General features: G+C 37.2%; 1 protein-coding gene across 1 annotated transcript; it reads right to left on the bottom strand.

The window, feature by feature from the left end:
• Positions 1-972: 972 nt before the first annotated feature.
• On the bottom strand, positions 973-27462 carry pparg (peroxisome proliferator-activated receptor gamma). The gene is made up of 7 exons (XM_059528909.1): positions 27337-27462; positions 15203-15511; positions 14805-14974; positions 9386-9524; positions 5596-5795; positions 2349-2817; positions 973-1280 (listed from the first exon to the last, which is right to left on the bottom strand). The coding sequence occupies exons 1-7, from the start codon at positions 27380-27382 to the stop codon at positions 1033-1035; spliced, it is 1581 nt and encodes a 526-aa protein (XP_059384892.1). The 5' UTR covers positions 27383-27462; the 3' UTR covers positions 973-1032.
• Between the last annotated feature and the right edge of the window lie 527 nt (positions 27463-27989).

Genomic DNA, 27989 nt, shown 5'->3' with positions numbered 1-27989 from the left:
TAAGTATGGGTTGTATTTGCTTCATGTATAAGCAAAAAAAAAAAAAAAAGAAGAAAAGAAAAAAAAGAGGAAATTGTCACCTGTGACAAATATCAGTGGTTAAAATGAAACTACGCGCTTACATATTCATATATTTTGTGCATAGTTTGAGACAAGCCCCAGCTCTTTGGTTCATCTGATGATATTGGTGTGTGTGTGTGTGTGTGTGTGTTTAGTTTTCTCTTCTCTATCCAAGACAAGTAACTTTTATTGCATCCCTAAATGAACAGATGTTGGAGACGTAGATGTGAACTCTGTTAGTGCTATTTGAAACTTTTTGATAATGGCCAAAAATTAAACAGGGTCAAAGAGTCTGAAACCACAAGTTCTTCCTCTAATTAATTTGTATTCTCCTTTAATAAAACAAATGTAAATATAGAATAAATTAAATATAAAAGAGGGACGATCACCAGGTTAACTTCTTGAAGCATGTAAAGCCACTTGTACATTTACTAATTAGAAATTATATCAGTAGAATTTGAGAAATCTCTATTAAATGAGTTCAACATGGTGATTGTCACTGTTTGAAATTAAAATGTATTTATATGTGCCTAGTCATCTAGAAAACGTATCTTTATTTTTCTTTTCTTAAATGCTTAATTTAAGGGTTAAATAAAAAAATCCCTAGCTTGCAGAGTGCTGTCAGACTTTTGCACACCACTGTATTTATGTCATTTTTAGAAATGAAATATGGAGTGTGATTTTTATGTTTCCGTGGCTTTATCTGCGAGAGCTATGAATGCACAAACACAAGTGTGGTTTTAAATCAGCCGGTAAAACATCTTCACAGTGGTACTGCCCTCTTTAACCAGCGCCGCTGCATTGGGCACGGCTCTCTTGAAAGCCAGGAACGAATCTCAAAGCAGCCGCTGTCAAACGCGTAACACCCTGTTCTAGTTTCTCTGCTGACAAAAGTTTTTTTTACAGCACCGACTTCAACAGAAAAGTAAACCAAACTCAGAATCGAAACGGTGTGCATCTGCAGAGCACACACTAGTACAAGTCCCTCATGATCTCCTGCAGAAGCGGGTGCAAGCACCAGTCCACCTCGGTCTCCTTCAGCAGCTGGATCAGCTGGACGTGGTCGGTCACCAGCTGACGCAGGTCCGTCATCTTCTGCAGCACTTTGGCGAACAGCTGGAGGGAGTCGGGATGGTTCATCTTCAGCTGCAGCTCCAGAGAATGAAGAACCGTCTCCTGGAGATCCTCGATGGGCTTGACGTTCAGCAAACCCGGGCGATCTGCCGGAGGAAGACGGAGAAGTTTATCAACCGGTCTGTTTAGAGACAGCCATCAATTATAATAGACCAAAGAGATGTTTTGCTACAGATTTGTTTAGGTGAATCTCATAAAGAATTTCAGGCTTTTCAGTCATATTTTGGCACAAAACTAAACTAAAATAAAAAAAATTAAAATAAATATAAAATTAAATACAATTATTTATTTTAAAAAAGATATTACAAAATAAATAAAAAATGTATTAAATAATATTATGACAATAATCATTGAGGTTAACCATCCCACTCCCAAATTCTCATTATTCTGATAAAAACATCACATTAAAACGTTTACAAAACTTTAAATAAGGTAAATTATACAAATATTTCACAATTGTTTTATGTTTTATAATCACCATCAATTAAAATTTAATAAAAAAAACAACAACCACAATGTATATTCACATTTATTTATTTGTTCAATTTTTTATTTTTTATTTTTTTTTTTACAATTTCACACAGGTTGTTTATAATTTAATTAATAATAATAATAACGTAATTAAATTTTAATAAAAAAATTAACTGGGCTTCATTTTCTTTATGACCTTCTTCCTGTCTTTCCTTGCCAGTTTTAGATTGACCTGTTCTCTAGGTTTCTTTTAGTTTCATATTTTAATCTTCCACAGAATATTGGATCAAGTATTGGAATCACTGGAGTTCAAGGTTAGCATTTTATTAAATGATAGTCAACTGGTCAACAATAAAACTAGATGATAATTGCACTGCACACGCTTGCAGAGCCTTGCGGTTACTGCCGAAGTGTGAATTAAACAAGAATAGTGATAATGAGTCAAATATACGGCTGCTAGCTATGGTTTCATTGAAATTGAGGTATGACACAACTTTGTGATAGCTCAGATCACACGAGTTTGGTTTAAGCTCAGTGGAGATTGTATCATGAGTCACTGAGCTTGTGGTCGACCTGAAGTAAAAATGCAACTGAGGTTAATCTTATCATCTGCTTGTCTCGTTGGTTAGACAGAATAATCAGGTGAAACCTGACCAGGTTTGGCTTCTTGAAGCAGGACCCACCTCCGCTCAGGATGATGACGGCCAGGAACAGTGCCATGTCGCTGTCGTCCAGCTCCAGCATGTTGAACTTGACGGAGAACTCAAACTTGGGCTCCATCATTTCACAGAAGGGTTTGCGCAAACTCTTGAGGAACTCGCGGGTCATGAAGATCTGACCGTAGGAGATGAGGGTGCCGTCTTTGTTCATGAGCGGCGACATCATGATGATGAGGACTTCGATGACGCCGTACTTCAGGAGCGTCACCTGGTCGTTCAAGTCCAGGTTCACGAAGCCAGGGATGCTCTTGGCGAACTCGGTGACTTCGCTGACGGCTTCAGCCGAGCGCGACTGGCAGCTGTGAAAGAAGCGCAGCTCCACCTCGTGCATGACGCCCATGTCGGACCTCCTGTGCTCCTGCATGGGCATCTGCCGGCAATTGATCATCTGCTCGCCTTCCAACAGAGACTTCATGTCGTGAATGACGAAAGGCTGTGAACAAGAAGAAGTGTACGTTACAGAATTTTCAATACAAATAAGACACGCTTGCTTCCACTAACAAACTATGTTGTAGTAAAACAAAACCAGACCATATTTTCAATGACTAGTCGAGACCAGCTCATACGAGTCCAAGTCCTCCTGAAAATAAGTTTTTGGACTCGGACTTGAGACTTGAGAGTTGGCTCTAAACATGAAAACATAGATATATAAATGCATATCTTGGCATTGGTTGAATATAAACTTCTCAAGGTTCCTCTCAAGTGCTGTTGCAGAGATTCAGCCCCAAAACATACTCTATGCAAGAAGGTTCAAGCTTTTCATTAGCTGTGTCACAGTTCAAATACCAAACGAGTCACAGCGGCTTTTCCATATCGAAGGGTTCTTCAAATGCGGCCTCAATATGTGTCGTCTGTTCCCCAGGCCATGAAGGATACTACAGATGAGATCTAAACTATTCCAAGACTAAATACATGTCAGTAGGGCTGCCCTTGACTAAGAATTTTTCTGGTCGACTAGAAGTTTTAAGTATTAGTCAACTAATTGTACGTTTATTAATAAAACATTTAAGCTTGCCACAGCGCACCGGCAGAAGTATTGATTATGAATGAATCAGGGAAAAACAGTAAGGGGGCTGCATTAACATTTTAATAATTTGATAAACTTGTGCTTTCTTTGTTTTCGATTTAAGAGAGGAAGTCGGCAACACCGACTCGTCATCTCCGCAGTGGACGTGGCTGTTTGCGTGTTTCAAATGGATTACATAATCTGAGAATATTTGTTTTCCATTTAAATTTGTTCATTTGAAAGTAGACATTTCATTCTCTATAGATATATATTTTTAATCTCTCTAAGGCAAATATATACACAGTGTTTCAAGTTCAAGTTCAGAGAGACCGAGACAGCAGAAAGTGCATCATGTTTGCTTTCAATATTTTACAAAAGCACAGTGTTTTTTAAATTTTTTATTGTGAGTGCACACAAAAAAACTTCATGGATTTGAAAGATGTATTACTCTTTTCTGTATGACCAAAAATGTTCAGCTCCACACTCCACACAGACACAATAGCACAAACTTCTCTTGGCTAATATTACACTGAGAAGCCATGTAAAGTTGCTAAAACTTACATCTTTCAGATGATAAGCCACATTTGTGGTGGATGAATGATAGGCGAGCGTTTTGATGTCCTGCCTTATGTAATGTATTACCATAGACTAGCCTTTAACGATTTGTCCGCCACGAACCGCGTGACTTCTCCTCTGGATTTTTTCTTTCCTCCGACTAAGCGATTTTGGTCGACCAACCCTCTTATGGTTGACTAGCGATTAGTCGACTATTAGAGGCCAGCAATACATGTCAGTGACAAAAGGATGACAGATTACACTTTTAAATATAAGTATTAGGTTTCAGCTAAATCGAATATCTAACGCTACCAAAACAAACACTTTAATATCCAGCGAGTTAGATCCAGTGTTGGGAGTAATGCATTACAAGTAACAAGAGTTACATAATCAGATTACTTTTTTTTTCAAGTAACTTGTAAAGGAATGCATTACTTTTTAATTTAGCAAAGAATATATCTTATTCATCAATAAATATATCTTATTGAGGCTTTTTCATTTCACTGTTGGTGTGAAAGGGCTTTTACATTTGCCAAAAATATAACTTTTTTATATTAAAAACAAACATTCAAGCCCAGCCCAGTTGAGAAAAAGAAGTGCAAATGTAACATAATGCATAATTTCCCATAAAAAAATAACTCAGTAACACAGTTACTTTATAATATTGTACGCAATTTTGTAATGCATTACTTTTAAAAGTAACTTTCCCCAACACTGCTTAATGTGTATCTCACTAAGATGTAATGTTAAAGGGAGATTATACTTTTACATTAAGGTAACTCTCAAAGCACACTTTATGTCTTGAGGAGGGATATTGTGATGACTTCAGAAATGCTGTTGAACAAAAAGACTTCCTACATAATCATTTCAAACATGTCGTTCCACCTCAAAATCAAGTTGGGCAGTAATATGACAAATATCTTCTGCAAACGGGCTCAGAATGAGCTCTTCTTGTCTAACTCTAAGTCCTCTCAGAGTTTACTCTCGTATTAGAACAGAAAACACCTTCTCTGAAATCCCAAGCTGAGCTTTCGTTTTGTGTCAGCTTCCTTTGAGTTTGAGAATGTAGAACTGATCAAGCTTGAATTAAAAAGGTTCTGATATATAGATTTATATCTATACTAGTTTTTATGTTTTTATAGGACAGTCTTTCTGCAGTCTGTGCCTTTATAAATATTTCTCCTCCAAAGAGAGCAGATGTTTGGTATCATTGGCTGCATTAGTCAAAACAAGCATCTAACAGCCTTGGTCATATCTCTTGTAAAAGACATGTGATGCAGGCGTTTTATGTGTGGTATGTTTGATTTGAACTTCTTTCTACTGTCAACAAAACAGGAATGTTTCATAGGTTTCTTTCCAAAATTGGAATAACAACCAGGAAATAATTCTTTCATTTAGGGAATGTTCTTGTCATTGTTTATGATCGGTTGTGGACGGCAATAGAGGACATGATTAAAAGGCATGGCGTGAGATTATCTGTGTGTTCAGTTAACGTTGGAAACCTGATTTTCTGCCTAGGCTACGCTTCAAGTGCACTGCTCTTCGTGTTGCGTCTAGACAGCTACAAAGTGCTATCTGTGATGGTTTCAGATTTCTGCACCTGTAAAAGGCATCTACACATCTATTGGATGGTTATATTGTCAAACTCACTGTGTTGTCGCTGGTCTTCCCTGAGAGGATGGCCCTGGCCTTGGCTTTAGTCAGGGGGAAGTACTTCAGATAGGACTCGTAGAGTTGCCTGGCCAGGGCTCTGAGATCAGCCGATTCGGGGTGCATGTGATCCACGTCAGTGGAGAACTCCGCCAAGAGCTTCTCTTTCTCGGCTTGGGGCATTCGACCAAAACGAATGGCTGGGAAAAAAGCAAACAAACAGACAGTTGAAAACCCCCAAATCCCAGATCCATCATGTTCGCAGTCTTCGCTGAACGTCTCGGGCCTGTGGGGATATTATGTGGGAGTTTGTTTTCAGCGTTTCAGTATGTTAGCACACAGGTCATTACGACCGTTTCAAACAGTGCCCTACTTTTCTCATTGCTATCTGAAACAACGAGGAATATTTAATCAAAAGTTCTCAAATATATTGGTTTCGACCCACTTAGTATGATGGTATCGTTTTAGACATTCAGTGCATTCAGTAATGCAGTAATTCATATGGGTCCATTATAAACAGCTTGAATTTTTGTCATGTTAATGAGAAAGCTAAAAAGATTCAAGATACAACACTAAAATGTGCACATGACAGTGATGTTGTCATTGATCTGATGGGCCCTGCAGTAATCTAGACATATCTTAACGCTACTCTATCTCGGTCAGAGACACGCCCTCGTTCCATATGTAATAATTACCAAGAGAACAGGACAGAGTCTTCTACACTTTACAGCCTTCACTGAAGAAAAATATATACTTTGGACCAACTTTTGGACTAACTGGTTGATTTGGTTCAAATTAAAAATGTATACAAAGTATAAATATTATTTACTTAATATATTTTCTTTGGACATAAGCCAAAAATGTTACTTGATGTAAGTAATTCAAATACATATATTATATTATAAAGTATAATTATATTAAATTATGTTATTACTCAATTTAATTTCGTTTACTTACAACTAAAAAAGACTTTAACAACACTGTGATGTCTTTTTTAAAATATGCATCATATTTTCTGTTATGTACTAACAAGTGTCAGTTTAATTTAATTTAGTTTAATTTAATTTGGGGAGTTGTATTTTGCGTTTAGATGAACTGAACAAAACAGGTTTATACCTTTGATCTGTCCAATATAGAAATGCACTCTACATATGGTTGTGTAACTAGTAGAATATAAACCCACAATGGAAGTGTGCTTTAAAAAGCGTTCTCCTTCTGTGTTCCAGGGAAATAAAAAAATAAAAGCATGTGTATGGAACGACATAACAGTGAGTGAAAATAAAAATGGCAGAATGTTATTTATGAGTGAACTATTCCTTTAAGATCTCAAATGTAAAATATGTTATCATTATTATTTACTAATTTCAATATTGCATGGAAATGTCATAAGGATTTTTTTTTTATGATGATCACATGAGTGGCCTGAAGTTTACACAGCTTCTAAACTAACAATGCCATCCAAAACCAAATGCATCTGAGCATTGTAATCTCAACTTTGCGAAACCTGTGCCTATTTCCATTGTATCTAGGACGGCTGAGGTGATCAAAGGCAACAGAAACAAGGACATAACCAGCCGTAAAGACATCTAAGCATTCTGTGCATGAAACTGAAAATCAGCTGAACGTGAGCTCTGCTGAAATCGACATTTTTAACTGTCTTCCGACAAACCTTGGCAAGTAAGACAGATAAATGTGAAAAAGTGCCCTCAATTTAATGTAGAAGATGAAATTGTCTATACATTTCTTCACACGTGAAAGTAATTTGAAAAACCTTTGATCGGGATTGTCTGATTGCTCTGTTTGGCTTGGTGGGGGTTGGAGAGCGTTTGTGAAGTCTGTAACCCATGCGGCTTTTGAGCCAGAATGGCAGAAGTTATCTAATATTCATAATGGCTGTGAAACATCATTTTTTTCATGTATATGCCTCGACTTGCTGATTGAGATGACGTGTTGATTTCTATCGCACCTTTTGTAAACTAGTGCATGTCGGACTATGTTTCTCCTGATGTGCGGCTTGGCCAGAGGCCAGGGCGAGTGACACAGCATGTTTGTGGCAGCCTGTCCACGCTTTCATGAATCATTGATAAAGAGACAGGCAGCCAAATCCCAGCCAGATTTCAACCAACCACTACAAGGTGCGTGAAAAAACAGAGAGAGAGCGTGTGAAGGGGAGGAGTGAAAACAGAGCAAGCCAATGGGAATGTGGCGAGTTGATAACACTAAACTTGACTGACCTCGCTGTATGCAACATAACACCTGCAATCAACTTCAGTGCACTCGGAGACGCTTAAACACAGCGCAATGTTTAAAGAGCCTGTTTGTGAGAGCCTTCATGGAAAGAATCCGGAATAAAAGCTTTAAGCTAAATGGAAAAGAGGAAATGAAAGTATTAAAGGAAAAAAAAAGAAAGAAATGAAAAACAGAAGCATAACAAAACCATACATGTAAGCATAAATATAAATAAATATCTTAATTTGATCAAATGTATTATTTAACAGGTAGTTAAATAATAATAATGTGCATTAAGTTCTAAAAAAAAATTGAAAATATGAAATGAAAGAATAAAAGAAAACAACAACAAACAAACAAACAAAAAGATTTAAAAAGCCAATTTTAAATATAAGAGAAAAACAGACAAGCAAACTAAAACATTAGATAGAAAACATTACAAACTGTACATTTAAACATAAACGTGTATAATTACATGGGTTTTATTTATAAGATGCTTATCATTGTATAAGATTCTTTAGGAAAAGAATCTGTAATAAAATTGCTTTAAACTAAATAGTAAGGATAAAAGAAAAGCATTAAAGAAAAAACTAAATGAATGATAATAAAAGATAAATAAAAGTGAAAATAGACTACCAAATTAAAACTGTCCATTTAAACATAAATACATAAACAAATATAGGGATTTTCTTTATATTTATTGTATTTTATAAATTCAAAATTAAAATTAAATTTATGCATTTAGCAGACGCTTTTATCCAAAGCGACTTACAGTGCATTCAGGCTCCCGGGGAATCGAACCCACAACCTTGCGCTTGATAACACAATGCTCTACCAATTGAGCTACAGGAACACTATTGTATAATTTTATAACAGGATTTAATAAAAGTATATGGGGGGGGGGGGGGGTCTGTAATAAATGCTTTAAACTAAATGAGAAAGAAAAAAATATTAAGAATTTAAAATAAACACTGAAAAATTTATAAAAATAGATACAGTAGACAGACAAACAGATAGATAGATAGATAGATAGATAGATAGATAGATAGATAGATAGATAGATAGATAGATAGATAGATAGATAGATAGACTATCAGCTGATGGTAATGATGTGGTGATCCACACTGAGGTGTTTAACCAGGACTCATGCGGTTGCAAGGTTGCAAGTAAGGTGTCACTTTGCCTTTCAGCCCCGAGGCAACGAACACACACATGCAAGCACACGCGCACGCACACGCACTCACACGCACACACACACACGCGCACACACGCACACACACACACACACACACGCACTCACACGCACACGCACACACACGCGCACACAAACACACACACACACACACACACACACACACACAAGATCTCTGCACATTCTGAAAGAAATGCCACATATGTTGCAGCAGGAGACCACACAAAGGAAACAACAAGGCACATGAGGCAAAGTGCAGTTGTCTCAGAGCGTAGCATTGAAAGAGTCTGCCTCGAGTGGTTCAAACAGAAACCAGTTCTCTGAAACGGCAAGGCCTTTCTCATGAGCGCGGGTTCATGCTCAGCTCACCGTTGTGTGACATGCCCACCATCAGGCACTTCTGAAAGCGGCAGTACTGGCACTTGTTGCGACTCTTCTTGTGGATGCGGCAGTGCAGGTCGCAGTGGTCATAGACCAGCTTCAGGCGAATGGTTCTGCGGAAGAATCCCTGGCAAAACAGACAAGGAATGTCGTTAGGAAGGAAGGGGAAAAGGCTTTCCTGATGCCTTGTTAGAATTCTTTAAAAAACACATCTGATCTATTCAGCTTATTGTCAAGAAGCACAATAGCAGTTCCTATAGACCTGCGGCCCGAACGCTTACCAGCTGCCACTAATAGTTACGACACACTGTCATGTTTCACTAAAGCGTGTTTCATTAGTTAAAGGAAAACTTCAGCCCAAATTAACCACTTCAGCTGTTATTTAGATTTTTTGAGAATTAGGCATATGCAATATTGGACCCACCGGTGGGTCCCCAGAGTTGATGTGGTTAAAAATCTCTAAATGCAAACTTTCTTACTCCTCAAAAGGAAATATCTGGAGAAATGTACCAGCTACTCTTTTACATTCAAATAGGGACTGAAGCTTTGGATCTTCGAAAAGCATGCAAAAGTGCCATAAAGATTTACCAAACAGGATAAATTAGCATCAGAAAAAAAAGCTTTTTTTCTGGAGTAGTGCAAATACTAAGAAAGTGTCTAAAGTAAACCACCTTGCATGATTTACTTAAACAATAATTCATGCAAACTCCTACAATGCAATAAGCACAGATGAAGGTCACGGGTTTTCAGTGCGAATCCAGACATTTTTTTTACTTTATAACCCCAGAAGAAGATATGTGCTGCTGCTAGCTGTTAGTAAACATGGCCCTCAGTATCATAAAAGTAGACCATATGACTTGAATCTAATATATATACATATATATATATATATATATATATATATATATATATATATATATATTGAGTGAACTAGTTGAACAAAAAATTATTTGTTCACAAATCAGTCTGATCCCATATCTTTTGCCTGTTCCTCAAACAAAGTAACAAACACACGTCATTTCCAAAGTGAAGCATTTCTAAAAAACAAACAAACAATGGAATCACATGGAATATGGATATTGTATAATATGAAAATATACAGTGATACTCTGTACATATCTTCAGTGTAAATCTTTGCTTCGAATCCAATCCGCGTAGTTAATTATGCTTTAATCCAAAAAGCAAACCACAGGCCCTTTGAGTGATTTCTGTACGACATGCCACTCTAGTCATTACACACTCAAAGATAACCTGAGGTCTCATGATAGCACGCTTTTATCTAAATAATATATCATTAAGAACTGCCTGCTTTGGACTTTGGCCAGAAAACAACTATTGGTAGTGTTTGTCTTGACTCGAGGTCATTAATAGAGAATGCCTGTGCGATTATTAGGAAAACCCACACGGTTGGACCTCAACAAACACGTGCAATGGCATATATGCATCATAAAAAATTATAATTTAAAAAAGAGCAGAAGCAGAAGATTTCCATTAGAGTGCGTCCGTTAAGCGTGCTTAAAGTGGAAACAATACGGGGCACAAAAAAACGTTGACCGAATCTATTTTTGGTAGACATTTTCGTATACTGGTGTAGTCAAAGACTGGCTCCATGCAGTATTTTTAAGTAGGTAAAAAATACATACCAATGTGAGAACTTTACACACAGGAAAGAGCCTTTTAAAAGAGGATGTTTTTCATGCATTTACTCTGCCTCTTGATCACTCCTCTTTTAAATTTAGAAACATTGTAGGCCAAAAATATATAACACTGTGGCTTTCTATTGTTAAACAATAAATAAGTTAGCCTGGTTGGCTGAACTCATCTCTGAGCATTGTGAAGTGATGGGACGGCGGAACAATACCTGCATTTAGCCAGTTTCTCTGTGGTTCCATTTATAGTAAAGCCCTGGTGTTGGAACATCCCAAATTTAGCATATTCCGAAATGTGTTTTTCACACAAGCGCGCATAAAACGGTTCTGGCGAAGTCCTTTCAATTTTCGGAGAATGCAGCACATTGAGTGGGATGTGGTTAACCGCAAGATTTGCATTTTTTTTTTAAAGGATCATCTGCTTGCAAATTCTTCACATCAACACTTTACATAAATGATAAATGGCGTTTATATTGTGTATATAAAAGGTGTTAACTGTGGAGCTCTTTTGAAGCTTCTGTAAGATGAATCATCAAAGAGCACATGTTGAGTGTGTGGGAAACGTGAGCACCTGAGATGTCTGGGTCACCCACTCAAATGATTATTCTTATTGAGACATATCTTTCTGCCCATGTATATTTTTGCCACAGTGGAAACTTGCAGAGGGGTTTGCGGTTGAAGTGACAGACAGGTACAGATGTATCAGGCAGGGCATTTTCAGACTTTATCTGCATGTCTGAGAACCGATTCGATGTTCGATGTTCTAAATTTATCAGAATTACTGGAAGAGCTTGGTGTGTTCAGGGTATTAACACATTCGGTTGTTCAAAGCTCCTGGTGTGTGTGTGTGTGTGTGTGTGTGTGTGTGGGTGGTGTGGTCTGTTGGTTAAAGATCTGAGCTGAAAAGCAAAAAGTGGTGAGTTTGAACCCCACAAAAGCTGTCACCTCTGCATCCCGTAAGATACTGAACTCCCACTGGCTTCTGTGCGCTGAGATGCTTTGGAATTAATTATTCAACTAGAATTAGCCTTTCGCCGGCCCCTCCCCCAAAACAGCCATTGTCCAATCACACATCAAAGCAACCGTTAGTATGTGAGGCAGTTCCGCCAAACTTTGACTCCAAGCAAGATGGTGAAGCGGTGCGCCCACGGCGTTTATAAATCGGACACTAGAATAGAGCTGTAATCGGGCCTTAAAAGTTACGCCCGACAAGGACCCGAGCCCGACAGATTTTGACCCGAGTCAGACAAGTACATTTTGATTGACAGCTTTTTAAAAGCCCGAACCCGTTTACAGCTCGACATTATTCAAATGTACGCACGCACACAGCTCTTTTGCCTTTTGTCAAGAATAAGTCATTTATACATGTTTTAACATAATTTATACATGACTAACGTAATAGGCCACTTGGAAGTTTGAACAAAGATATAAAATAAGTCCTCTGTGACATCGTAACATCTCAGAACTCTAAATAGCCCTAGGTATAGACTCATTTAGCCTATAAATAGACCAACGCACCAATAAATACAAGTCTTTCTTAAAAATTTTAATTAAGATAAATTCTAAATTAAGATGGGTATTTGGCAATAACGAAATTAATTAAGATAAAGACTCTGCCTTATTTGCTTCGCCATACCGGCTGAAATTTAATAAAAGAATAATGCCAACATTAGCCTATATAGGCTAGCCTATATGTCTACATTATGCATTTAAGACTCAATTAGTATTTAGTTATCATTTCTAAAACCTTTACTCACCAAGATAATAATAAAAATAGCTACTCGCAATAGACAATAATAGACCATAACATATGAAAGAGAACTTTCCCGGCAGTGCAAGAGCATGACTGGTACACAAGGCTGTGTTGGTTGCATTTGAGGTACAGGTCATGGTGTTTCTCAGATTTCGCTTTTTTTCCCTCCACGGCATACTGTAACCCCTTTTGCCTTGATCTGGAGGATATCGCGGAGGTATTACTCCAAAAAATGTCACTGACACGCACGGGTATACCTCTTCCCGTCATGGCAATCTGTCGCGCTGGTCGTGTTTGACCATTTGTTTGTCAGAAGTAGCAACAGTAACTAAGGGGGGCGGGGCTCGGCGAAAGGCTAATTGAGCGTCATGCATAAAACAGTTACAGTTATTGTCATGATCCCAGTCTATGTTCCCCTGTCTTGATTTTGTGGACTCTTATTTTGAAGTGTTCATGGTCCCCATTGTTTCTGTTTTCCCTTGTTCCTTTGCCCATCTTGTTAGTTTCCTTCGTCATTGATTAGCTCGTCTCTCTTGTTACATTGTTATCCTGTCTGTTTAACACCCATTCAGTTCCTGCTCAAGCTGCAGAGTATTGTTTGTGTTTATCGCTGTTTAGCCGATAGCAACGTTATGGAGTCAGTTCCCAGCCTAGTTCTTAGTCTGGTTATATTCTTAGGCTAGTCTCGTTATGTTTCCTGATTTCCAGGTTTCTGATTCTTGCCTGTGTATCTTGGATTTACCCATTTGCCTTGCTATTTCGGACTGTGTTTGCTCCTCGCTTGGACTATTGCTGATGTTTACGGATTACCCCTTTTGTCAAGCTCTCTGGATGTCCCTGTTTAGACCATGTTTATTAATAAAAGCTTGCAGATGGATCCACTCGCCTCACATGCCTGTCACTCCGATACAGATATCTTTATATTTATCATTGTTGGTGTGAACAGGCTTTAGTTATGTGTTAGCGTACACATTTCACTTCCAAATCTATAAAGGGGTTCACACTGAAAATCTGGGGTTCAAACGTGGAAATTAAACAAAGAAATGTTAAATTTAAATTAAATTTAAATAAAAAAAATTAATGCATTTAGCAGACGCTTTTATCCAAAGCGACTTACAGTTCATTCAGGCTATCAATTTTTACCTATCATGTGCTCCCGGGGAATCGAACCCCCAACATTGCGCTTGATAACGCAATGCTCTACCGATTGAGCTACAGGAACACTATATAAATGAAATGTTATAATGTAGAGTACATTTTTCAGTGCTCAAATGTGATTAAATGAAAGACACTGTTAATGTGACTTTTTGTAGACGCTCAGATTCCAAACGGGACCCAAAATGTAAAATATACATACTTTTTTCAGTTTAATGTTTTAATGGAAATCTTCAATTGTGATTATTATATTCTATTCATTTGTTACTTATTATTATAATTATTATAAAGGTAATAGTTGATGAAAAACACTACATTTATAGACATTAAAATGTATTAAATTCTTAAAAAGCATGATAAAAATCGCTAAATATTTGAGGCCCACTATATTGTGCGTACTAGCTTTCATTCACGCATTATTTACACTTTCAGTACATCGTAATAAACAAACACAATAAAAATTGAATAAAAATTAAATAACATGGGAGTTTTTATATGGAGTTTGTTTTTAGAAAATATTTCAAAATTTCTCATTTAATTTAAAATTGTTACTTTGTAATTTAGCAGTAATGAGTGAATCGTCACCATTTTTGGTGTGGTTTCAGGCGGCCGAACTGCAGTGTTGTACATTGTGCTCAGAACCTGTTGTGCATCTGGTGCTAAAAGATGGCAGATGGAGCATGCAAATAAACAATTCATTCTTAAAAAACATCTACCAAACGAGGCCTGGATTCATGACAGCTAGTGTGGGATTCAGGCACTTTCTCACAGCCTCAGTGACAGCTTTTTTCTGAGAGTGTAGTCAGTGTTATTAATGAGAGAAGTGATCTTTAAAGAGTTTAAGGCATACCTTGCAGCCCTCGCAGGCGTGAACACCGTAATGGAAGCCAGAGGCCTTGTCTCCACACACACGACACTCAATGTTTAACACTGAGGTGGACTGATCTTCATGAGGTTTGGAAAATGACAGGCTGTTCTCCACAAACTGTGGAGGAGACTCGGGTTCAAGTTTGATTGAATCTGAAAACAAATCAAAGAGAGCAGGTTTGTATCAAGAGTTGGACCAAAATGCATTAATTAAACGGCTACTTACTCTACATAATAGGGTAAAAATAAAAGGGTTGAAGGAATATTCACCCAAACATAAAAATTTTTTTTTAGGTGAACTATTCCCTCTCGTAAACCTTTGTGTACTGGAAAACTATCATGCAAGGATGTTCCCAGTGAATGAGTCAAACTGAAGCATACTTTGGTGTGGGTGTGCTCTGTAGCTGCTCTCTTCAGCAGTGTAGCTGCTCTCTTGAGCTCTGTAGACGCTCTCCTGCATCCTGTAGTTCTCCTGTGCTCTGTAGTTGTACATCTGCGTCAGATCCATCATGTGCGGCATCTCGTTCTGCGGCGGACTCGGCTCATACTCGATGCCGGAGATGGTGGTGTAGTCCAGCGTGGAGAAAGGTTTGATGCCCATGGAGTGCGAGCTGTCATCGAGTTCGTCCAGCTCCAGAGCGCTCAGGCCGAATCCCACGGGCCAGGCAAACGTCTGCGTGTCCACCATGTCTGCCAAAGAAAAAGACCAACCGCAGAATGAGACCAAAGGCAACCCTGTGTTCTAGTAAGAACCTCAAAAACATCAACAACTCTGGATCCAAGATCATTTACAGCAAGTTTTTCCATAAGCTACATCATATTTTGTGTGTAATTGTTATATATATATATATATATAGACATTTGCCATTGCAATGATAGTTTTGGCAAAAATACAATAGCTACACTGAAAAAGACAGAGAGAGAAAAAAGGGTAAAATATAAGGGAACTGTTTTGGAAAATATTATTTAATTTCACTGAATCAACCGAAATACACTCATTTATTCCAACAAAACTCAATTCTATGGGTTAAATCAAGTAGAAACAAATGCAGGTTACCATTTTTCAAGTGTACCACAGTTATTATAAAATCTGTGATACCTTGGTCTCAACTATAAGAAAAAAAAAAATTCTAGCCATGCTTTATTTTAATATGTCCTTATTACAGTGTAATTACACACATATAACTACAGTATATAATATAATTAACAATGTGTACTTACTATGAATTTAGGGTTAGGTTTGCATGCTTGTAATTGTGAATAATTTAACGTTATTAACTTTTTTATATTTAAATGTAATTAATGTATTATGATTTAACAGAGCAATCAAGGACAGGAATATACTTCCTGCTGCGGTGAAAGTTATTAAATTAGAAATGTTGTTACTATCAAATGTAATGTAAACATGTTATAAGGTGTGCAAATTCTGCTCAATCTTTAGATTTTTATGATTACATATCTTTAGGAATAACATCCACGCTTTAATGCCTCAGCGCCGTAGCTGGACAATGTTCAAGGTCACATAAAATCTTCTTATAACCATATAACTCAAGTTACTGATAATTAAAATTGATTTAAGTCAAGTAACTAATCTTAAGCAAGAAGCAAGAATGACTATGATTACTTTATCATAGTAATTCTCATAATTATTCAAATTACACCGAAAAAGCTAACATAAATTAACTAGTCAAAAATATTAGTTTACAGCAATGAATCAACCTATACATACACACACAAACATAGACACACATATATATATATATATATCAATGTATACCAATGAAAGGCTCTTTAAGGTAACAATTACCATGTTTTGCTGTGTATTTTACTACTGTAAAATATTTACATTAAAATATTCAATTTTTATAGTTAATTAATTGCATTTAAATAATAAGAAACTGGTAACACTTAAGCGTAAATACAAGCAACTAACATTAACCAGAACTCAACCTCAAACCCGTAGTAAGTACTTGTAGTTTTCCAGGGACTACAGATGAAATGAACAATTCTGGCTAAGTGTATTGTCCCTGATAAATACAAATGCACACTTTTATAAATGATATGAACATGTGCAAAACCTCTGAATGTCATGTGAGAAAACATTCAAAGAAAGTGAGAAGAGAGAAAACATTATAAAGCTTCCGACAACATGAAAAACCACAGTATAACATGTCTAAACACCTCAGATATCAAGCCCACGAGAAGATGAGCTCCGTTCCTGGTTTAAAAAAACACTTGTGCTGAGACTTAAAGATGTTGAAAGTGTTGAATTACTAAATTAGACTGGCCTCTACAGACTGTTTGTGTGAAAAAAGGAACCGCAGGGGGGGGGGGGGGCGCAATAACCCTGCTAGTTAGCTCCTATTCAGCATTTAACGCTAACTGATTCTATCACGTGCAAATGAGCTATAAAACATCAGAATAGAGTTACTGATTCAGTTTTCTGGCTTGCATATATCAGAAATACACGCAAAAAATGGTTATAAGCACATTTTGTTTGTCCTTGGACATTGTCCTTCTGTATCGCAGAGGCACATGCTAAAGTATGGATGTTCAGCAACTGTATAGTTAAAGGTGACGTGTGTAATCGCTTCATTGTAGAATTTGCAGAAACAATTAAAGTGTAAGACACTGTAGGTTGATTTCCTAGAAAAGTGTAACGCTGTGTGTCGCTTTCAAAACACTGATCTGTTTGTTTGAGCATCATGGCCAGCAACACCAACTGTTTGACTGGTCTAAAAACATTAATTTCTATTATTTTGAGTTCAGCACAGAAACGCACACCTCAGTTTGCTTTTTCCATTGAAATCCTTTAAAAGCATCATTGCTCAACTGTGGCGATGACAAAAACGAAGCTGCTCGGTGAAAAAGGTGTCTTTGTGTTGAGGTTGCAGCAGCTCCAAGGTGTTTGCTGTCCTTCCTTGAGCAGAAATAATGAATTCTAGCTCTTAAAATGTAGATATTTACAGAATTATGCCATATTACTACGTGTTATTTATATAGTGTGATGCCACATCTCTGCCATCTGTTCTGTGTTCCTCTTTTGGTGGTCTATACTTCATTTAATAGCACAGATTTTGTTTAATTGATTCTTTGCAGGTAAATTTAAGATATAATGCATACGAGACCTTCTGTCCTCAATAGCAGCGCCTATCCCTTGTTGGGCGTTGTATTACAATGTTTGTACAGTCACCTATAGTGAAGTCAGTGTTTTAAAGCAAAGGGACTCATTTCACGTGACATGTTATTAAATATCTGAATGGTTTTTAAATATTGATTTTTAAGACGCAGACTCTTCTGTAAAGGGTTCAGAGACCGGCAGACAGCTAAATATAGAATACAAATTCAGAGAAAAGATCGTAGTTTATAATAAACCAAAGTTTATATAATAAATTGTTATATAATCAAGGTCCACACTGCAGAAATTGTGTGAACCACTTGATTCTCCAACATTTGAATACACAGCTCTTCCCTCAGAAAAGCACATATACAACAACAAATGCTCTTTTCAGGGATTAAACCTATAATTGACATAGATTAAACAGTTCTGGTCTTGTTCGGACGACATAAAGGGGTTTAAATGTAAAGTTTTCCCACCCGAAAATCTTTCATCACCAGACTGGAACAGCAGCTTTCCATTCATGCTAAACACGAGAGATGATATTATTCACTCGTGAACCTGGATGAAGTGAGATACCTGGAAAGGTTCCCAGTGACTTTCCATAAATACCAACAGGTCTTACACATCCTTATATCCGTCCGATCGGGATGTGATCATCCCGACAAACCTCCCACTCCCAATTGTCTTTTGTCAGCTTTTCTTGATACAGCGAGCTGTAGAACTGTCTATTCTTAGTAAAAGGTTTCCGTTCATAACATTCCCGTTTTGAAATGTGGTAAACATCATTTGCTCTTGTTGGCAAAAGTTGTGACAGCATAGTCAGAAATTTAGTTTAGTGAGACAAACTCTCCTTCACTACTCCATTGACTCAAGTGGTTGAAAACCTAGAGATATTTTGGTTGAAACCACAAGCCCATCGATATATAAGGTCAAGCCTGTATTTTTGACACCACAGTGTGTTACAACTATATCTACAGCTTATCACTAGCCAGCACTTGCATATTCTTCATTACATAACTCTGATAGACACTGGGGGACAATGGGGTGCTCAACTCATCATACTTTTCATTGGCCCAAACTGTTTGCACCGTTATGACGTGCGAATAGAACATAACAATACATGATAAATTGTCAAGTTAATGCTCTGTATCTTAACAAAAGACAACAAACACCACGTGAACCAACCCCTAATGGAGAGATTTCAGTGCTGCGTCCTCCAGCCAAGTCTGATCTTGCAGTGAATGTGGAAGCTGAGACAAAACTCAAAACTAAACATCGACTTGAACTGCAGGCTCGGATTCAGAAATCTGTTTCTGATGATAAAACAACTAGATGTTTATTAGGTCTGTCAGTGGATTCAGGATTTTCCTCAAAGTAATATCCAAATATTTGCTGAAAATAGTTATTTTTTCACCCGTTTGTTTTTTGTCAGACACTGATGCACAAAGTAACAGCACATCTCTGTTGTACACTTGCTAAGTTTGATTAACATTACACTGAGATTGATTAATGCGACTAAACAGTATGCTAGTATTATACTGATTATGATTGTACAGACTTCTCTGCTTATGTTAGTAAGTCAAGCAATGCAGTCTGTTATGTGAAATCTATTCCGCAGGGACACTATTGCAACAGGACTGTGATGTTTTTCACTATTTCCTAAGAACATCAAATAAACGCCAAGTCGAAAAAGAATGAGGCCACAACGTTTAAAGCAAGAAACATCCCCACAAAATAATGGTTTCTAGACCATCAGAAGTCACTCCTCCCAGGAAAATATGAAAGTTCACCTACTAAAGTGTCATCTCTAGGCTCACGTGTGATTTTTAATTGCTTTGTACTATACGTTACAGAGGCCACGGCAATCGCCGTTAAAAGCGGAGTGCGTACAAGAAGAACCTGCTTGGCTGCATTCAGGTTCCAGGCATCTGCACGTCGAGCACAGGCTGACGAGGGACTCTACCGCACACAGAAATGACTTCTGTTTCCTGGAAAGATTCCCAATGGCGATTCTTTGAATGATAACACTTCTCAAAATCTGATAATAGGGCATAATTCTTATTTTCTCAGGTTCCTGAAATACGCAACTCTCTACGGTGTTACAAAACCCAGCCGATGATTATACAGGACAAAATGGCTTTGAAAACAAACAGGTGACCTTCAGCTATTTAGTTTGGTCTTCATCACTAATTAGTCGCCTAACACAAGCTCACAAAAACATCATAGAGGAACCGTAATATACTGTGAGTTTTCTAAAATCTCCACAATTGCTCTCTTTGTCAGTCTGTGTAATGGAAAAAGAATGGCACAATGTGTCAACTTGCCAGTTTTCAGTGTGAATGCGGCTATAAATGTGCTTGGTTGCTGTCAAATGAGCCGCCTAAAGATACAGTTTTTTTTTTTTTTTCTTTTTTTTTACAGAACAAACTCTAGAATATGTGTTTGAGAGTGAGTGAATAATGTCGATTTTCTCCGCTGGCTGAACCAATCCTTTAAGCTATTCGCAGAAGTTCACTGTATCAACTATCACCTGATGCAACTCTTTCCTCAGAAGAAAGATGGAGGAGTTTGTCTTGGTCTCCAGGGAGGGGGAGTACCCAACCTGACCTCAAAGGAAGGCAGAAGATGCAGAAACATATGACTTCCTGACCTCAGCACTCAGCTACAGCTACCTCCGTACTGAAGCCTGACCCCTGCCCTCTCACTATGAGTCTCTAGCCAGACAATAAAGTCGTCTGGCCGCCTACTCGGCTGGTACTGATTTTGCACAGCATGCATGTGCCACTTTGATGCAGGTGTCGCATCATATGAGTTTCTGACCACATTTTAGGTAGGCTGGCATAAATCCCTTAACCATGGCACGAGTGGACCCTGATTTATTTTTCTGACGTGTTCAAAAATGAGCTCATTGGGGGATTTCTTCACAGTGCTTTTGATTATAAGAAAGGAAAGCATTTAATTACAAGTAATTAGTATTTACCATACATAACCACCCACTATTTTTTAAACGAAATACTTCTGAAAGCATTTAAGCGGATAAACCCCCCACCCCCCCAACCAAATAAATAAATAAAATTCTTAAAATGACAAAACTATATGATTTTTTGTTTAACACTAAAAGAATAATTTTTTTAAAAGTATCAGTGTTTTTCCACCATACAATGGAAGTCAATAGTAACTACGATGGTTTGATACACACATATATATATATATATATATATATATATATATATATAAAGCAAACAAAAGAACACAAGACAACAAAGTGCAAAATGTAAAATACAGGTAAATAAATAGAAAATTCCTTCACAATTAGTGTGCCCTATTTTTTACATTGTATCTTCTAAATATCTCTCTCTTTTTTTTCATACAGATTTGAAGCACCATGAGGATTTTCGGGTGAACTGTCCCTTCAAAGCATTGTATCAGCATTCCCTAACTCTGTGTATTGGCTTATTTATTTTGATTTACAAGAAGGACTGCTGCGAAACACTGGTCTGTAATTTAATTATGAAATATTTTCACCATTTCAACACTTTGGTTGATAGCCGTCCAGACCGTTTCGACAAGTTTCAGTACACACTTATAAAAGGAACATAAACTCTGCACCCAAACTGAGACATGTAAAAAAAAACAAAAAACACATCCAACAACAGCATGTGATAAAACTATAGCTCACCCTCACGACCCGAGAGCTTCTCCTGAGGTAAGATCCTGGACAATTCAGGTCGATAAAGTACACTGAACTTTTGACTTAAGAGAATGGGCAAGTGAGTGGCTATTTCTGTGGTTATATTAAATTGAACAGGAACTGAAGATTTTTTTTTTTTTGGCTGGTTTTGACACTTCACGGCCTCAGCAAAAGTGCAGACAGCTAAGTATCATGTGGTCCTGCTATGAGGTGTAAGGCTAGCCAGATGACTTCCTGTTGCTTCATTCTCACTCAAAACTCTGCTGGTTCCACTTCTCTTCACAGAAGAGCGTCGGATACGAGCAGCACTTCTAATAAAGTGACAAAGAGAGGCAAAAGTAAAATTAGGCTGTTCACGTGTCATCTGAAACTTTCAGCTGTCTAATAAAGAGATGTGTCAAGATAAACCTGTACTGATTAAAGTAATTCATTCATTTTTACTGTCCTCGACATGAGCTTTTAGACGAGACACTACAGGTGAACCCCAAAACCAAAATACACTTTTTTTGTGTAAATAAAGAAATATGCACCAAACACACAAGGTCCAGCATGAACTACTGCCCATTTCCATGGATTCATTTCAATCTGTGATTCATCTGGAGATTCAGCTCGAAACGGGACATTAGAGTAAGGGACAAACAATCTGTTCTGATGTTAAAGCCAAACGTTCACAAGGGACTTGAGCAAAAACGAAGCTGAATTGTGAAGCTTCTGAAGCATTTTGACTTGCGCAACATCTAAGGACATGAACTTTCTCCCAATTACTTTTAATAGGAATGAGTGAACGGTGGACAGCTCTCCTGGGGGTTTCGCAGAGCTTCCTAAACGGATAAGGAAGGAACATGCTCTCTGTCAAGGCCTTCATAATGCGCTCCGGCTACAGATCCCATGAAATGAGAGGAAGGGTCTTCCCTGTTCCTCGATGTGGACAGGAAAGCGGGGAGAGGTTTAGTTTTGGTCACATCATGACTGAAAACATGCACCAACAGAGACTCGGAGCTCGTTCCCAAAAAGCTCACGAGCTGAATGTTTAGTGTCTTGCTGACATCGAACCTTCAGTATGAATTACAGTCTTTGATACGACCTGAAACCGTGGGGCCTTCTGGACTTCACCCTAAGTGCTCCATTTCACATTGTACGCTTGTTTATGAACAATTGCATCATGGTTGTAATTAAACGCCATAAGAGCAGGAGATAAGAATGTATACTCACATTCATGACACACGAGCAGAACGGATTTCTGTGTGAAGCATTCACAAAACCACAAAACCAAAATTCACTTCAGTCCAAAAATACAAAGTACAAATGATTTACACAGAAATTCATTCCGCTTTCATTCGATAGATGCAATTACAAAAGCATCGTAGTTTTGCACACCATCTATAAAAATATGTCTCAGCTGGTTGAAGAAGTTTAGGCTAAGGATGGAAAAACATTAAAAATGACAAAGACTTTGTGTTCAAATGCATTGTTGCGATATATGAAAGACAGTGTTCTGAAATATTAATGTAATTTTCTATACTTCTGAAATGTCAGTATTCAGATCTTGTTCGTAACATGCATAATTTATAGGTTGGATTAAAAATGATACTTAAATTATAAAAAAAGCAGGTGATACTTTATTTTGATAGTCCACTTATGCAGTCTACTAAATGTAACTAACTATACAAGTGCATGTTAACTTATTCTATTAAGTCTGAACCTAACAGTCAACTAATGAGAGTTAGCTGACATGTAGAGGCAAGTTACTTTCTAAAGTGGACTGTTGAATTAAAATGTAACCAAAAAGCATTTATAAATTAGCACCAGTTAACTGAAAGAAATCATCACTATAACTAAAGCACACACACACACACACACATCGTTAACCGCCCACGGATGCATATGCCTCCACGCATGCAATGGTGCCATAACTGGTTCTTGGAAATGAGGTTCCAGCCCACTGAAATGCAAAGCGAAGGAGGCATCTTTGGATGAGGTGTGGCTTATGGCCGCTAATGATGTCAATGCTTCTGTATAATCCTGCAATCTGTGTGCGAACACGTGCAAGATAATGCACTAAAGCATATCTGGTCCATTTCAAAAGAGACGCCATCCATCAAATTTACGTTGAAACCAAACAGCCACTCCTGTAAATGCGCACAACACACACACGCAACATGCAGACAAATACACACACACACACACTGCACTGTAACGTGAAGACAGAGTGCTTACTTCGTGTTCAGGTCTCTGTAGTTTTCAATGCTTCACAAATAAATGAGCAAAGTGCAAGAATCTGTCAGCAGCATGTGCAGCACAAAGTGACAAGCATTTTACCCTTCAAAATCAGTGTAAACAGGGTTTCTGCTGCGATTTCCACACCTTACATTTATGACAACAGTGTAAAGTCCAACGCGGTGCATGCCAGTTATATAACACATCATACAGTCTCATCTCAAACGGCTGGATTTGTTTCACTGAACATTCCCTGAGCTTTTCAACATGCTAAAATCTGAAACCACAAATCTGAGATTCAAACGCTAATTCAACCAAATAAAAAATGGTAACACTTTATTTTGATGGTCCGTTTTGAACATTCCTACATGTCACCTAACTCTCAACAGATTATTAGTAGACTGAGTATCTGCTAACTCTTAATTGTCATGGTCTCCCAAAAGACATTTTACTGACTATAAATAACTTTGCAAGTACATATCGATTTGTTCTAAACCTAACCGTACCAATCTACTAATACTCTACTAATACTCTAAGAGTTAGTAGACATACACTATTAAAAAAATCTGTAACATTTACCGTAAAATACCAGCAGCTGTGGTTGCCAATATATGTTGTACAGCCATTACTAATATATGTTTTGAACAATTGTAATGCTAAAACTGGTGGTGATGAGAAAGTCACATGATGAACCAAAGCTCATCACAAACAGTTTTTCTACGAGCCGAGCAGGGCAATACTTATATACAGAAGGGGCACAGTATTATTAATACAAACACTAAACCCCATCCCATTAAATCAACAATATTAGATGTAAGCTTAACAGTGTTCCTGTGGCTCAGTGGTAGAGCATTGCATTAGCAGCAAAAGGTTGTGGGTTCAATTCCCAGGGAACACAAATTAAAAATAAATAAAAAATGTGTAGGCTGAGTGCACAGTAAGTTGCTTTTAAAGCATCTGCCAAATATGTAAATGTCAAGCCCTTATGTACACAACTGATAAGAAAAAACTTTATTTCATAAAAAAAAAAAAACATAAAATATGAAGTGTCATGCAGGGGATTCTGGGAGTGTCAATTTATGGTTTTTCACTGTAAATTATACAATGACTTTTTCTTTTTCACCTCCAAGAAATTTATTTTTAACAGTATTTTACTGTAAAATTACATTAAATGTAATTACATTTATTCATTGAATATAGTATGGAAACTTACTGTTAACCAGTGAAACAGGTTTTTAGTGCAGCATTTTTACAGTTATTTACTGTTAAAATCACAATCTTTTTTTACGGTGTAGGTTTTACTTATTACTTATAATGTGTTAAAGGGACCATCAAAATAAAGTGAAACCAACATTATATATATATATATATATATATATATATATATATATACACACACACACACAAATTTTCGATTTCTAGAAGACTAATCAAATTTTCTTGCTTCCACTGAAGCACAAGAAGTTTTTTATAAACCATGCTGGAGAACATGATCATCAAAGAGACCAAATATTGAATTTATGTTCATATTTAAATCACAATACATAATACTGATGATACAGTTTGTAATGGAACATTTGTGTTAAAACAAGACGACAGGATCATATTCACTAGTCTCAGACTTCTGGACTGTACATGTAAACACACACAAACACAATGAGGACGTAAACAGCACACTGCTGTGAGATAAATGTGCATGTACATATCACAATAAAACACACAACAATTACGGGCAGAACTCTTTTTCTCAAGTGAAAAACTTTTCTATTTCGATTTTCAGTTTCTGTTTTTTTTTCTTGCCCTCCCACTTTTATGATTACTTACAATGCAAAAGCACAGTTTGAACCGAATGACAAAGCTGACCTCAGATTTACGGGTAAAGCAGAATCAGATTTTTCGTGACCACTCTTTCACATTAATTTCGCCATTTTTGTAACACGTCATAAATGTCATAAGGTTCTTTGATTTCCCTAAATAACAGCAGGCCAGACTTTGTGCGTTAGTCGCTATTTGTGACTGTCACAAGAATCTGACTTTAGTTCTTGAATTAAAGGGTGCTTACATCAGCAAATACTTTTTGTTCTTTTTTTATTTTACTGTAGTTCATATATTAGAACATGATGAAACTTACACTAGCAGATTTATTCATATTGTGCACTCATCGATCAAATCAACAAACAAACAAACAAACAAAAACATCCATTTTTAAATCTGTGATAATAACCAAATATCATAAATAATGATGGTGTGTCCGTCTTTAGGACATTGAAACATTCGCACAGTAATTACAGTAAATTACTTCATCTGACTCAAATGATTGTGACATGATATTACATACACACAGCCATAGTTTAAAGAGTATGTTAGCTGGGCAACTTGATCAGTTTCAATATATTTTTACAGCATTTTTACAATTCAGAATGTTGTTCTGAACCAGAGAATAGTGCTTCACAAAACCCAGTGATCACACGCCGCAGTGTATAGAAAACAACACTAAGCTTTCATAGTTTCACATATGTCTAGCTTCATAATGATGCTTTACATCGATTTTAAACATCTAATAAGTAGTAAAGCTATTTGACAGTATTTTTGTAAATTTGACACATAGAACTTTTACTCAGTTAAAACTTGCAAAGTAATGACTCTGTTAAGCCAACATTTTCACAAACACTACATGTGGAAACACAACTTAATCTCAGTCTAAATCTCAGCTTAAATATAGTTTCTGTTGTGTTTGCTGAAAAATCAATTCTCTGTAGAGGTCTCTTTATAACAAAGTTGAAAGTAAAAAAAAAAAATTAAATCAAAAAAATTAAAAATTAAACTAAGCAGCGTATAGTGGACTATTTGGACATGTAAGAGAAATATAACTGAACATCACATCAAGTATCATCTGTTCATCGATTCTGAAGGAGGCTTTATCAGAGCTAATTAGCTGGAGCTTTGGTGATTTTTAGAGTTCACACAGGCGTCCTATCAGAGGAACACACACAATATAGAAAACAATAGATTATTGTTTTAGCATTTTAACCCTAACAAACGTTTATTATTGTATTTATATATATATGTATATATAATACGGCGAAAGCAATGACATTCAAACAGTGTAGCCAAAATGTCCAAATACTTTTTGTGGCCTCCATATTGATCAAAATGTACTGTAACTTCTTTACTATAACAGCCAAACACTTTCCACTAAATAAACCCAGACAGAAAAATCCCTGCTAATTCTGATGATTTCCAGTGTAGTCTAATATTTAATGTGAAGATTTTAGAGCGATTTTACGGTGTCTCAACTCATAAATCTTAGCCATGCAGAACAGGACATTTTCCTGAACATCCCTCCTTGTTGAAATCTATTAAAATCTGTAAAACTACACTCTCCTGTCACTCAACAGTTTATTCACAGATCCTCAGAATTCATCTTAAAAAGCCTACTTTATGCTATTATTCATGTAAAGTGATAAGATCTTGGCTCACACTTACCCGATGTAAATGATGGCTTTGTAATAGTGAAACGGCTGTGCAGCATATGTGAGTTAGAGTTAGCAGTCTGAGAGTAAACGAACAGTATTCACCTGCTGCTCACTAGAGGTGGTCTGTCTGTGAGTGCACTGACCTGCAGGGGTCTCTTGAAGGTGTTCAGTGAGGCTACAGATATGTCCTCCTCTGCTGCTGTGAGAGATGCAGGACTTCTGCTGCTGTCCGGCCGCGCGCGAGAGCTCCACAGCACGCTGCGTGCAACAGGTTCGGCTCGAGCCGAGCTACAGAAACAGGAGTCAGGGCGCGAGAGATGCGCGGGGCAAGAACTACTCGAGACTGTGTCTCAAACCAAGCGAGCTGCCTCCCTAGACAGCACTCATTTTGGACGATTATTTGCGCTAATCCAACCCCCCCCCCCACACTCCCCACACACACGCACGCGCGCGCGCATATAATAGATGTGCCCAAAAATGTTGCACGCGTAAAGATCCAGCTACGTTTAAAGACAAAATAAATGACACTATAAACAATATAAATACGCTGCAAATAGATTCAATTCATGAAATGATCCTGTTTAGAACATGATGCAGAATAAGTATTTCTCCACGATTCAAAATCTATCTATCTATCTATCTATATATCTATCTTATTCATAT

This window comes from Carassius carassius, chromosome 38 (assembly GCF_963082965.1).
Source record: "Carassius carassius chromosome 38, fCarCar2.1, whole genome shotgun sequence".
NCBI lineage: Eukaryota > Metazoa > Chordata > Actinopteri > Cypriniformes > Cyprinidae > Carassius > Carassius carassius.
This window is presented reverse-complemented; position numbering and strand designations above follow the sequence as displayed.